The sequence below is a fragment of the Podarcis gaigeae genome (genome assembly GCF_964106915.1).
Source record: "Podarcis gaigeae genome assembly, chromosome: 8".
Classification (NCBI taxonomy): domain Eukaryota; kingdom Metazoa; phylum Chordata; class Lepidosauria; order Squamata; family Lacertidae; genus Podarcis; species Podarcis gaigeae.
The window spans coordinates 22164593-22178052 of NC_139684.1; the positions used below are offsets into that span (position 1 = coordinate 22164593).

Genomic DNA, 13460 nt, shown 5'->3' on the forward strand with positions numbered 1-13460 from the left:
ACCTATATTACAGGGCTTTGGACTAGGGGCCCTTCCAACTCAAGTATTCTATGGTTCTATAATAGTTACAACTGGCTTTGTGAAAATGGGGTGTTCAAGCATTCATTCCTTGGGCATTTGTTTGGGTTGGTGGCTGCATGCAGCAAGGCTATAGCAGCAAGTGGTAGAGGACTTACTCTGCCAGGTTCAATCCCTAGCATCTCTAGGTAGGGCTGGGAAAGACCACCTTGTCTCATCTGTAACGTCAGAGTGCTATAGCAAGTTGGTGCAGACGATGCTCTAGAACAGGCATAGGCAAACTCCGGCCCTCCAGATCATAGAATAGAATCATAGAATAATAGAGTTGGAAGAGACCACAAGGGCCATCAAGTCCAACCCCCTGCCAAGCAGGAAACACCATCAGAGCACTCCTGACATATGGTTGTCAAGCCTCTTCTTAAAGACCTCCAAAGAAGGAGACTCCAGCACACTCCTTGGCAGCAAATTCCAGTGTCGAACAGCTCTTACTGTCAGGAAGTTCTTCCTAATGTTTAGGTGGAATCTTCTTTCTTGTAGTTTGGATCCATTGCTCCGTGTCTGTTTCTCTGGAGCAGCAGATGTTTGGGGCTACAATTCACATCATCCCTGACCACTGGTCCTGTTAGCTAGGGATGATGGGAGTTGTAGTCCTAAACATCTGGAGGGCCGGAGTTTGCCTATGCCTGCTCTAGAAAGATATGGAGTGTTGCATTTGTGCTGCTGGGCCTGCTATCTTACCCAGCCCTCTGGACCACATGGAGTTTCTGTACAGTAATACCTCTGTGAACATCCACCCCGTTGAGTGTCCATTTTGGCGAATGTCCGCGGCAAACCTGGAAGTACCGGAACAGGTTACTTCCAGGTTTACTGCTTGCGCAGAAGCACTAAATCGCGCTTTGCGCATGCACAGAAGCGCAACCCACTCTGTGAGCATGCGCAGAGCAGCGCTTTGTCAAGTGTCCGTTTCATTGAGCGTCTGGGGCTCTGGAACAGATCCTGGACTCAAAACAAGGTACCACTGTATTCCACTAAGCCAGTGGAAAGCATTTAAAAGAAAAGATGTGTCAGGGAACCAATGGATTTTAGCATCACTTTACAGCAAAAGCTGACAGGCTGAAGAGACAGTTCACCATATGAAAGCCAAGACACGTTGCTACCTTTCACAAGAGCTCATCACAATGCAAGCTGCGGGGAATTTCATGGCAGCGTACCGAGCCATTCAATCTACTGTTGGGTAGAGGGTGTGGACGTTCCCTAGCACATACCCCCTGCTGCTGTGCAGTCCCTCCAGCTGTTTTGGTTGGACTTGCATGGGTAGCACACCCTAACCCCCACCACCCCTCCTGGCTGGGGGAAAAAAGCCATGTAGAATTGCCAGGAGGCTTGTGGAGCAAGCAGTCCCCCTATTGGCAAACTCCGTTGCTGAGCGCCAGCAGGATTGCAGCTCAAAATGGGGTCACTGAGAATGGAAAATCATCAGAGGTGTTGACGGAAGTCAAAAATATTGTATAAGATGTGAAGATATGTTGCAACTGATATGTTAAAAAATTAAGAAAAATGTATATAAAAAAACAAAAAAAACAAAATGGGGCCACTGAGGAGGAGGTCTTGGCATGCTTGAAACTCATGGTTTGCAGAAATAGAGTATATATATGTGGGGGGGGGGACCTAATGGATGCAACCCTCCCTCACACATGCTGCAAAAAAAACTCCCAGCCCAATGAGGGCTGAGCAGGTTTGGGGATCATAGAGAGAGGAAAATAGGAAGAAAGGAAAAGAAATTGATAAGGGGGATGGAATGGAGTACCTGAAAGAGGACATGGCTGGCTAGCACCATGAAGTTAATGAGCTGCAGCGCAGTGGTAGAGCATCTGCTTTATAGGCAGATGGTCTCAGGTTTAACAGGCTATCAACAGTGGAAGTGACTGCTGCAGAAAATCACAGGATCGTACAGTTGGAGGGAGCCCTGAGGGTCATCCGTTCCAACCCCCTACAATGCTACGATTATTTTTTACTGGAGGTACTAAAGCAGGGAATCTGTCAGGGATGCTGGAATCGCATTCTGCACAGCAGATTCTGTGTTGAGTAAGGAGGTTGGACTTGATGGTCTCAGGGATACATCCCCATAATTCTATGACTTATATGCATACTTGTCTGATTGAGAGCAAGGCTGTGTGCAAAAAGCAGCATTAATTGGGAATGAAATGAGATTGTTCAGCTAGGAGGGGCTGGTGGATCGATCCCATCCTCAGACAAAGATGAACACAGTAGCAGCATGGGGTGAGGGAGCCTCAATGATACTTTGCCAAACTTCCAAAAGGCATAAGACATATTAAAAGTAATACTCCTTGCTGAAAAATAGAACTGTCTTTTGTTCTGAAGTAGCTAATCTTTTGAACCCTGATGTGTCTTAATAACAGTCAATGTCTTGAGAGAGTCTTTTTTTCTTTCTTTCCTGAAGCAACACAGGTGGCATGTCAAAACACTAGTGCTTAGTCCACTTTGAATCACCGCACTCACAACTGTAGCTTGACCCACCATTGCTGCGATAGTTGCACCGTAAACCGTGGCTGTGATTGAACTGGAGCAGGCAAGGGGAAGAGACAAAATAGACCACCAGGCACGTCATTGGCGAAACCCGAACAAATTCGGACAACGGAGGTCTGACTGTAGAGGCCAAGTCCTTGGGCTACCAGATCCGGCATTTCTCAGCGGGGTGCATGGCGGTGCCCTTTTTGCAGTGAAACACTTCAGAAAAGGCTTCAAAGTTTTGCAAGGAGCCCATCACCCTAGGAGGGAAGAATAGAAGAGGGAAAGAAGCTGAGGGTTGGAAAGGAATGTGTGGGATTAGGTGAGAACCACAGGAGGGCCTTTTCTTTTACAAAATGCATAGAACTTGGAGTGGTTGAAAGTGATCTTTCCTTATGGCAGATTCACCACTAATTGACCTGCCACTTACGGCTTTAATTGCACATGACATTAATTACGTGGTGAGTTTTTCTAAAATTAAAGAGTGGTTGGGGGCGATTGTCCTGTACGCCAGAGCAAACATGTGAAGGATCGTAATAGTGACAGAATTCATTCCCCTGCCCCCTTGGTGAAGGTAATAATGCTCCCCTTGGCAAACATTAAAGGTAAAGGGGCCCATGACCATTAGGTCCAGTTGTGGCAGACTCTGGGGTTGCAGTGCTCATCTCGCTTTATTGGCCGAGGGAGCCGGCGTACAGCTTCCAGGTCATGTGGCCAGCATGACTAAGCTGCTTCTGGCAAACCAGAGCAGTGCACGGAAACGCCGTTTACCTTCCTGCCAAAGCGGTACCTATTTATCTACTTGCACTTTGATGTGCTTTCGAACTGCTAGGTTGGCAGGAGCAGGGACCGAGCAACGGGAGCTCACCCCATCGTGGGGATTTGAACCGCCGACCTTCTGATCGGCAAGCCCTAGGCTCTGTGGTTTAACCCACAGCGCCACCTGCGTCCCCTTTGGCAAACATTATCAGGATGCTGATTGCTGCCTGGGGAGGGAGGATTTTCACTAAAACTGCTTCTAGGGAAGGAAGCCTTAAACTCCCCCTCTCCATACACTGTGTGCCTGAGCACAATCACCCCTCACAATGTGTCTGGTCAGCCACATCAGACATTGAAGGCACTCTTTTCTCAATTCCTATGGTCATGGCTTCCCACAAATAATCCAGTGGGCTACAGTTTGCTAAGGGTGCTGAGTTGCTTGGAGATCCCTATTCCCCACCCAAAATTCCCCGTGGATTCCTCTGTGGATCAATTGCAGAACTATGCTGGGAATTGTAACTCTGTGGCTGCAATCTGACAAGCAATAGATGTAATAAACCTGGCAAAATGACACCTCACAATAGAAAGTAAACAAGAGTTTTGGCACCATTCTTGCTTTTTTGGCTGAGTGTGCTCGGCTCCAGAGGAATGACACTGGTGCAGCTGCTACGCTGCTACGGAATGCTTATGAACATTCCAATTGTTCATTTCCCCCGCTGAGAATCCTGGTGAAGCAGGGAAAGAGAGAGCTGTTGGTGAGAACGGATGCAGAGAAATGGAAAGCTGGCATTATTGCAAAGGTAGTGAACTGGTCCACTGGATCAGTGGCAGTCTGTGAGTGAGCAGAAGGTAGGAGAAGGCTTCATGGGGGCTTTACCTGTATTTCAGTGGACTGTGGACATCAGTCTTAATAGACTGGCTGGCGTATTCTGGCCTGTAGGAACCGCACCATACCTGGGAGTTGGACAATGAATTTGATTGTAACTGAGTCTAGAAAGCCTCGGAATACCCAGATAAAACCATTCAAAATCCCAAAGCTTGAGACAGCTGAACAATGAATATTACAACCCATGGTTTGGGTGCAACTACAGCTCTGGGACTGCAAAGCAGCAGGATAATAGACATGAGGTGAGCACAGTAGCTTCAAATGCCACAATTTTTTTGGAAGGCATAATTGCTGTGGATTTCGCTCCCACCCCTCACAGCATATTTAGAGGGATTCCTCGCAGGAAGAAGGGGCCAGGCACACCAACCTCAGGGTATTAAATCTCATTCACTTTTTCAGCTTCTGACCAATACCTCTCCCACATTAAGGGAGCTGATGTGGTTCAGAAGAAGAAAGCGTACAAGCCAGACAAATGCGTAACATTACATTAAATAAGTCCTCTTCCCTGCTTCCAAATAAATATTCTCCTTTCCCGTGACCAAAAACACCTGTGCAAAGTTGAGGAAGAAGAGCTGGTTGTGGGTTAGATCAAGCCCAGGCAATCTTGGTTCCTGTCCTTCTTTTGCCACCCATTTCAAATAGGCCTGTAATAATAATAATAGTAATAATAATAATGATAATGATAATGATAACACCTAAATGAGTAGCTTGAAAAACACAATATCCTCCACCATTCCACTTGTTACATTTATATCCCACTATTACTCCAAGGGTTAAAGCTATGTTTTCCCAGTAGTGATGTATGGAAGTGAGAGCTGGGCCATAAAGAAGGCTGATTGCCGAAGATTTGATGGTTTTGAATTACGGTGCTGGAGGAGACTCTTGAGAGTCCCATGGACTGCAAGAAGATCAAACCTATCCATTCTGAATGAAATCAGCCCTGAGTGCTCACTGGAAGGACAAATCGTGAAGCTGAGGCTCCAATACTTTGGCCACCTCATGAGAAGAGAAGACTCCCTGGAAAAGACCCTGATGTTGGGAAAGATGGAGGGTACAAGGAGAAGGGGACGACAGAGGACGAGATGGTTGGACAGTGTTCTCGAAGCTACCAGCATGAGTTTGACCAAACTGCAGGAGGCAGTGGAAGACAGGAGTGCCTGGCGTGCTGTGGTCCAGGGGGTCACGAAGAGTTGGACATGACTACACAACTAAACAACAAAATTATTCCAAGGAGGTTATGGTGAGGCACATGGGCCTCTACCCCACTCCTATTTTTATCCTCACAACAACCAACCCTGCGAGGGAGGTTGGGCTGGATACTGCGACTGGCCCAAGGTCACTCAGAGAGCTTCATGGCCGAGTGGGGATTTGAACCCTGGTCATCTGGGCCCTGGACCTGATACTCTTACCACTACACCACCTCTGGCCAATAGTAAAAACGAACTCTTATCCCACCACTGTTATTCTTACAAAACAGATTGCCGCCTCAAGATGCCCTAATTGCTAAATACGAAATCCACCTGTTGTAGGGCTGTCAGTGGAGTTTCTCCTACAAATTCTGAAGATCTCAGAAGCCCACTCCATAGTAACTCAGAGCAGGGCTTTCAGTTCTGTAAATCAGCATCCACTATCTGCACTTTCCAGAAACAAGTGAGGACATTTTTGTCCCGACAAGTTTCCCCGGTGAGATAAATGGACTTTTGCTATGAGTATTGTGTATTGTTTTAGTTTTGCTTGACATGAATTGGCTTCCTCTCACCCCCACCCTTTTGTTTATATCCTTCTTTGGTTTTTTTATTGGATGTCATCTTGAGACGATGGTGTAGGTAGAACAACTCCCATCATCCCTAGCTAGAAGGACCAGTGTCTGGGGATGATGGGAACTGCAGTCCAAAAACAGCTTGGAGACCCAAGTCTGGGAAATCTTGGTGTAGAAGGCAATTAATAAAATACTACTAAGGTTCTACTCTGAGCAAACTCAGTTGGCTACAATACATTGGGTGGAAGCCAATGTCACACCCTGACAAAGTTTCATCTGGTCAAGCATTTCAGCTTGTCAGGCAGAACAATCTGCTCTCTTCCTCCCTGTGTGCTGTTCTGGGCGTTCTCCTGCCCCCCAAGTGAATTTTGGGAGGTGGGTGTGTGACGGGGGAAGAGAGGGAGCAAAAGCCCCATTGCACATGCAGAAATCATTGTGCTGATGGGACGTCTTAGGAGAATCTCACCCACTATTCTCACCATCAACATCTATAATAATATACAACCCAAAAGCCGAAAATTCAACCCCCAGTTTCCAGTCATGAATAAGTAATCTTGCAGAACCTTTCAGTGAAAACACACACAATTTGAAATCACCTTGTAGGCCTGACGGACGCCTCCATTATCGGCAATGTTTTCGCCCAGTGTGTTGATTCCACTGACCTATGGCAACAAATGCTCTTCAGTTCCACATATGGTTGTATAGCAGCTCGAAATAATTTTGAACTTTTGAAATCATTGCACTACATAGCAGCCACTTTGTGATGGGTGACCGTGGCACTTCCTCAGAATTTCAGATGTGCTCACTGCCCCCCCCCCCCCCGCAGGGCAACTCTTAGCTTAGTGGATTTCCCTGTGGAGATAATTCCACCATACATGGCACACCCACAAAAAAGGACCTCTCCCAGATACTCATCAATCTGGTCTTAATGAACGATGGGCTAGGAAGCGGAGCCTTTGGTGGCTGCCCACTGGAACTGGTAGGGCAGAAAGCAGGGAGCACACCAGCAGGTGGCGCCAGAGTCAGAGCCAGCTAATTCTAGACTCATCGTAAGAAAGAAGGCATGAAGTTGGGGGCTGCTTGAGAGCATACTGAGGTTGGTGGGGCAGTGCCTCCGTGGCCCCAACTCACATTTTGTCCCCCTGCCAGCTCCCAGGTGTAGTTGCCATACTGGTAGATCATGCAGCGCGACTGCTCCTTGAAGTGGGTGGCAGAGAAGTTGCTCCACCAGTCAAACATGTTGCCCTCTTTGTCGAAATTCCTGCCTGTTTGGGGAGGAGGAGAAAGAAATGAGCAACTTGGTAGAGACCCACATCACAACACAGGGGCCCTAGGCCAGAGATGGTAGGCAGGGCCACATCCTTTTTATTTATGTGGAAATACAGTATTTGTAGACCATTTACAAAAAGAGTTCTAAGTTCTAAAATTATATATGAAACACAGCTAAAATCCACAGCAGATATATAAATATATATATCTCCAACAAAACACATATCAAAATCTGCCAAACTTGAGAAAGAGAACTAAGCTATTTGACTGGATAGGCTTGCTATGACACGCCTCTCTCTGACACCCCTAGGGTTTTATTTCTCTTTCTCTTTCTCTTTCTCCAACCCACCATGTTATTCTCTCTCTCTCTCTCTCTCTCTCTCTCTCTCTCTCTCTCTCTCTCTCTCTCTCCCCCCTACACTCCCATGTTTCTCCCTCACTCTTTCTAACTCCCAGGGCTTTTTTTTTTTGCAGCCAGAGCTCAGTTCCGGCACCTCTCAGGTGGGCGCCATTGCCGTTCTAAGAGAAAGCCACTTCTGCCCTTCGGAGGAGGTGGAGTTGTAGGCTTCACGGCCCCACCGCGTGATTGGGAGGATTCCCGGCCATGTCACCTCCTGACCAGCCAATCGGCTGGCTCTGGGGGTGTGGCCTACCCTATTTAAACCAGGACGTGGCCAGGGAGTTCCCTCTTTGCCGCCTGCCAGCTGTTCCTGCTTTTCCCACCCTCCCACCCTATAAGGTTTTCGTTCTTTGACCTTGCTATGGACCTTGGTTGGTTGCTGTTGAGGGGCCTGGTAGGAATTTTTTCCACTTAGCAAATTGGCACCAGCCACTTGGTTTTTGCCTACAAATTGCCACAATTTACTTGGTATTGGCGGTTAGGCATTGGTATTGCTCTGTAGATGGAAGAGGGGAGGTAACGCCATCACCTGCCCCGTATATTGAAGGGTAGTCCGATAAAGGATTCCGGGGGGCATGGCCCTGTCCAAAGCCTATGGAGGTGAGGGCCTAAGGCACACCCCGAATCGGTGACCCTGGGGGAGTTCCTAGTTGATGTGCATCAGCAGGACTCCCCCTACTGGTGGTTAACCCTTCCTGGCCTTCAAGTGGACGGGCTGAAGTTGGATATGGTTGGTTAGGACCAATGCCTAAGCCTAGGCATTGTAACCAATAAAGTTGTGCCTTATTTAGCCCATTAACCTTAATAATTGTGTCATGTGTCATTATTTCCACTGGGGGGAAAACTCACCACGCAACAAGGGTTCGTTGTGAGCTCTGGCACCTCTTTTTCTTGAAAAATAGCACTGCTAACACCCCTTCTCTCTCTTTCTCCAAACATCCCTATGACTTTCTCCCCTCTCTTTTGTTGACACCCACTTCTCTCTCTGTTTCTGAACCCCCTTTCTCCCTGCTCTTTCTTCCCAACCCAGTGGGCTACCAGGGAAGGGGCAGATCAAGCTGCTCTGCTGACTTGCCTTACCATTGTCATCAAACCCATGAGTGATTTCATGTCCGATTACCATCCCAATACCTCCAAAGTTGAGGGCTTGCGGCTGGTGCTTGCTGAAAAAGGGAGGCTGCAGGATCCCGGCTGGGAATACTACAGAAATTAGATGACAAAGGAAATTATGATGGCAATGGAAAATAATTCCGTGTAATAGATTTTGAGGGTGACTGAGGAACTGCATGGATTTCCTGGATGCTAAGCCTCTGCCGTGGAAGCTACATTGGCTGCTGGCATGCTACTGGGTGCAGTTCAAGGTTATTCTTTCAGCATTTAAAGCCCTGAGCAACTTGGCTCCCTATGGGTCTTCCTAGTCCCACATATCCCTGCCCAGCAAGTGTGTTCCATTGCCAAGAGTATCACATGATCTACAGGCGTGCACCAGGGAGGGGTGAATCTCACTTTCAGTTTCTTATTGTCCCACTTGAAAGTTCAGTTCTCCACATTTCCACGCACGTTTGTGGGGTTCCCCACCACCACCCAAAAAAAGTTCTCAGGAAAATCCAGCACCATTTAAGTCTGAATTTCTTCTTTGCATGCCATTTTGCCTAATATCAACTTTCCTGCAAAGCTATTGAAATGCATTTTTTTCTTTTGATTCGTCACTAAAATATGCATTTTTCACTGCAAACTTACCTCGGAGTAAGTCCCACTGGTTTACTTTGAGTAGGCATGTTCAGGGTTGCCACCTAAATCTGTTGGAATATTTTGGGACTTACCAATTTGGTTCCGGTTAGGGGAGTAGAAGGCATTGACCACAGCAGCACCAATTAACCATCTGAAAGAGATCAGCGATGAAAGCCGTTGTCAGGATCAGTGCTAACTCGTGTAGCATGATGCAAGGAGGAAAACACCCACACAAATAGAGGAGGGGGCCCAGCACAACAATGGGACAGTTGCTAACATAAAGCAGTACAAATATCCTATTATTGGAGGGTTGAGCTTCTGAACTCTGTGCTGACCCTCATTAGGTAAATGTCATAGAAGCATTAGAGGGCAGTGAATTCTTTAATATTTCTTATCTTCAAGCTTCCCCCATCATTTCATTTCCATCAAGATTCTGAAACAATGTTTGGATTTGGGGCAAAAAGTTTGAGGGGGCCAACCACCCTCTGATTCCCCTTCATGTTAAGCAAATCATGTCCCACCCCATAGCAGTGGTGCAGTTAGGTTCATAGCAAACTCTCATACAGAATTAGACCATTGGTCTATCTAACTCAGTATTGTCTACACTGACTGGCAGCAGCTCTCCAGAGTTTTAGACAGGGAGTCTTTCCCATCCCTACCTGGGACCTTGGACCTTCTGATCACAAAGTTGATGCTCTATGGCCTAGTTTCAGATTTTGGACTTCATGATCTTACACACACCCTCTTGTTTGATGGAAATGTGAATTGCTTCACTCATTTTAGGGTTCTCTCTTCATTTTGCTGAGTGAGGCCCTGGATCTCTGCCCCAAAGTCTGGTTTATAGGGGAAAATCAGCAGGCACTAGAGGTTTAAAAGCTGCTGAGCTGCTGAGTCTCCCCTATAGATGCCTTCTGCTCCCTGAATACTCATATTATCTTGGCAAAATGAATAAATGTGGCCCTCGAGGCCTTTCTGTCTGACCCCTGGGGCTCTCCCCTTTACTCTCCCTGATCTTCACCCTCTTTTGAATGTTTTTGTCTGGCTGGAATGTGACCTGGGTCTCTGAAAATGCTTCTTGCCTGGCTGAAGGCAGGACAGAGAGAATGTGCAGAATCCAGCCTATTCTACGAAGGTAGAATTTACATTTGTTGTTCTGCCCACTTTTGCTTCTCTCCCCATTCACCCACTAGCATGCGGCCCCTGGATTGTTGCCCAGAAGGGCATGTGGCCCCCAGGCTGAAAGTGCTTCCCCTGTCCTGTTGCAAGACATTATGCAATCCATAGAGATACACACAGGTCTTGGTCAACCTTCTCCCGGAGCTTCCTCAGGCTTTTCTGAGCTCCATGTTGGAGGTTTTGCAGGATGTTTTGAAAGTACTCATGCTCACTGAAGTTCAGCTGTAAAATAATAATAATAATACAAGCATTTGTCTTGAAGGTCCTTTTGCTGAGTTGTTGCCCCATTACCAAGTAGACATCAATGCCCAGTTACATAGGAAAACCCAAGGGAGAGTGATTGTATAAAAATAATTGTCTTATAAAGCATGTCTACCAGTAATTATAGACAAAAGGTTGCATCCAATGAAGGGATAGCTCAGTCAATACAGCATGAGACTTTTAATCTCAGTGTTGTGGGTTCAAGTCCCATGCTGGGCAAAAGGTTGCTGCATTGCATGGGGTTGGGCTAGATGACTTGTGGTCAATTCCAACGCTATAATTCAATGATTCTACTCAGGGAAGACCCAATGAAATTAATAAACCCAATTTAGTCATATCCCTTAAAGTCATTGGGTCTACTCTGAGTAGGACTAGCAATTGCTACAATCCCAAAACTGCCCTTAATGGAAATGTCTAGATATCACCTTCACACTTACATTTGTGTATTCCCGATCTAGCTTTTCATTCTGGCCTTCGAGAATGTAGTCCGGGTAACCTATCTGCTCTCTAATTGCAGTCACCTAGAAGAAGACAGCAGAAACCAAACCCTCACTTTCTCCAGGTCCAGGCAGTACCATACCCAGCTACTGGGTTTGTTTATTTTATTTTACAGTGTCTGTATACAATTTTTCCAACCTTTCTTATTCATTTATTTTTTAAAAACACCACAATATTTATTTTGCACTACTGTTTGCCATGGGTGAGGCAGGTTACAACACTTCAGAAGATCCAAAGTGCACCAATATTTATTTCTCAATGAAGGTGCAAACTAGGGGTGGGGGATAACCTCAGGATTGGGGGTTCAAATCTGGCCCTCCAGGCCTCTCCATCTGGCCCTTGGACATCACCCTAGGCCATTCCTCCTGTTCAGGACTGGTTCTGTTCCCCATCCTTCTCAAGTGCTTTTGCCCGTCTTTGAACTGAGGTAATCCTCTGGAACAAACATGTATAGAAACCTCTAATTTTTGCCTAGCTGAAATGCAACTTACTGTATACCCGTTTTCCCCTCTTTTTCAACCAGAGGGGCACATGGCCTTGTGGGGAACCCTTTGGAGACAACATGTCAGTGGTGGGCAGGGCCAGAGGCAAAGTGAGCGGAGCAACACGTACAATTTCCCCCCTTTGTGCTGTAGGCTAGTTTCTAAGTGGACTCACACCACTCTATCCTTTGTAAAAGCATCATCAGAGTTCAAGGATGTATCCCAGCAAGGCAACAGCACTCAAGGAGGGTGCAATAAGCGATGGTGAGGGGTGTGTGGTTGAGGAGGGTGTGTGTGGTTGGGGAGGGCATGCTATCTGTGGAGAGTTTGGGGGGGCCAGATAGAGGTGTATGGAGGGCCACATTCACCCCCCTGACCTGGGCTTGCTCACCCCTATTCTGCATCTTGTATGGAAATTCTCCATTGCTTCATATCTGAGAGGAAAAGAGAAATGGTCTTCATAAGATATATGAACGTCTGATATATTTATCTTTTTAAATATTAAAAAAATAATCATGAAATTTCATTAATGAAAACTATTCTTAGACACACATTTCTTCTGACCTTCTCCCGAGCTTTCCCTTTTGATGCTTCATCCATCCACTGCAATTCATCCAGTGTCTCGATAAACACTTCACGAATTTTCTCAATGAGGTCTCGGACCTGAGGCACAAATGGATGGGGGAGGTATAATTCTCATGCCGTTTCCAATAACAGAATGTATAGCTCCAAGTGCAGATCAATCAGGCGTGGGCCATAGGCCCCATCTCCCCGGGGCTCTGGGTTCCTGAGCCCCCACAAAATTATCCATATAGGGGATGTGCATCTGCAAAATGTGGGGGCAGGTGTGCAAAGAGTGCAGATATCTGGCAGGATGGGAAGAGAGAGCATGGATTTGGGGAGGTGGAAGAGAACACAGAGTTGGGGAGAGAGAAAGTGTGACATTTGGACGGGAAGGGTGCAATTGCTGCTGTGCCACTGGGGTTTGTGCTGCACGCTATGACAGAGGTTCTCAACCTGTGGGTCCCCAATGTTGTTGGACTACAACTCCCATCATCTCTGAGCTCTGGCCTTGCTAGCTAGGGATGATGGGAGTTGTAGTCCAACAACATCTGGGGACCCACAGGTTGAGAACCGCTGCCCTATGACATCATGACACTACAGCGTGCGTCATAATGTCACGGCGTGTGTGCCATGATGTCAGGACTGCCGCTAGGTCCCAGCTCACAGAGGACCAACGCCCAGTGGATATTATATACAAAAGTCTTTATTGAAGTTTAGTTTCCATTTCCAAGCTCTGGGCGCGCAGGCCCACGTCTTAACGCTAGACCGGCTAAGTCCCCTCTGACTCACTGCTCCACCCACACCAGTTTAAGATTCTAGCCCGGCTCCACCTCTTGCGCTGCTCTTTCCTGCGTTGGGTCCTTCTGCCCTCTGGGGTTCCCTCCTTCCTGGACTCCTCTGACGCGGAGCCTCCTGAGTCTTGCCCCTCCCTCCGGCGGGCTTTAGGACCTGGCTCCCTTCCCGGGCTCCCCGCTGTGCCGCGCTCCTGTACATTTGAACTTGGCGCGCGCGCCCAGCCGGCGAGTTTCCTTCTGACCGTTTCCCCGCTTCCTGATGTGGGTGTTGCCAAACCTGACTCCTCTCCTCCCTCTGGTGGTGAGGACACTGGTCCCGACTCCTGGGACTCCC

At 47.3% G+C, this 13460-nt stretch overlaps 1 protein-coding gene across 4 annotated transcripts in view; it reads right to left on the reverse strand.

Moving 5' to 3' along the window:
• Window positions 1–1419: 1419 nt before the first annotated feature.
• The window catches only part of MMEL1 (membrane metalloendopeptidase like 1), a 39711-nt gene continuing 27670 nt past the window's right edge, over window positions 1420–13460 (reverse strand). For all 4 annotated transcript variants that reach the window (XM_083752581.1, XM_083752582.1, XM_083752580.1 and 1 more), the window contains exons 14-23: window positions 12333–12431; window positions 11226–11309; window positions 10646–10749; window positions 9444–9502; window positions 8701–8820; window positions 7083–7216; window positions 6548–6613; window positions 4741–4836; window positions 4184–4260; window positions 1420–2807 (exon numbers count right to left, since the gene is read on the reverse strand). In XM_083752581.1, the coding sequence (XP_083608707.1) occupies window positions 2708–2807; window positions 4184–4260; window positions 4741–4836; window positions 6548–6613; window positions 7083–7216; window positions 8701–8820; window positions 9444–9502; window positions 10646–10749; window positions 11226–11309; window positions 12333–12431 (939 nt within the window). In that variant the 3' untranslated portion in view covers window positions 1420–2707. The remainder of the gene's footprint in view (window positions 2808–4183; window positions 4261–4740; window positions 4837–6547; window positions 6614–7082; window positions 7217–8700; window positions 8821–9443; window positions 9503–10645; window positions 10750–11225; window positions 11310–12332; window positions 12432–13460) is intronic.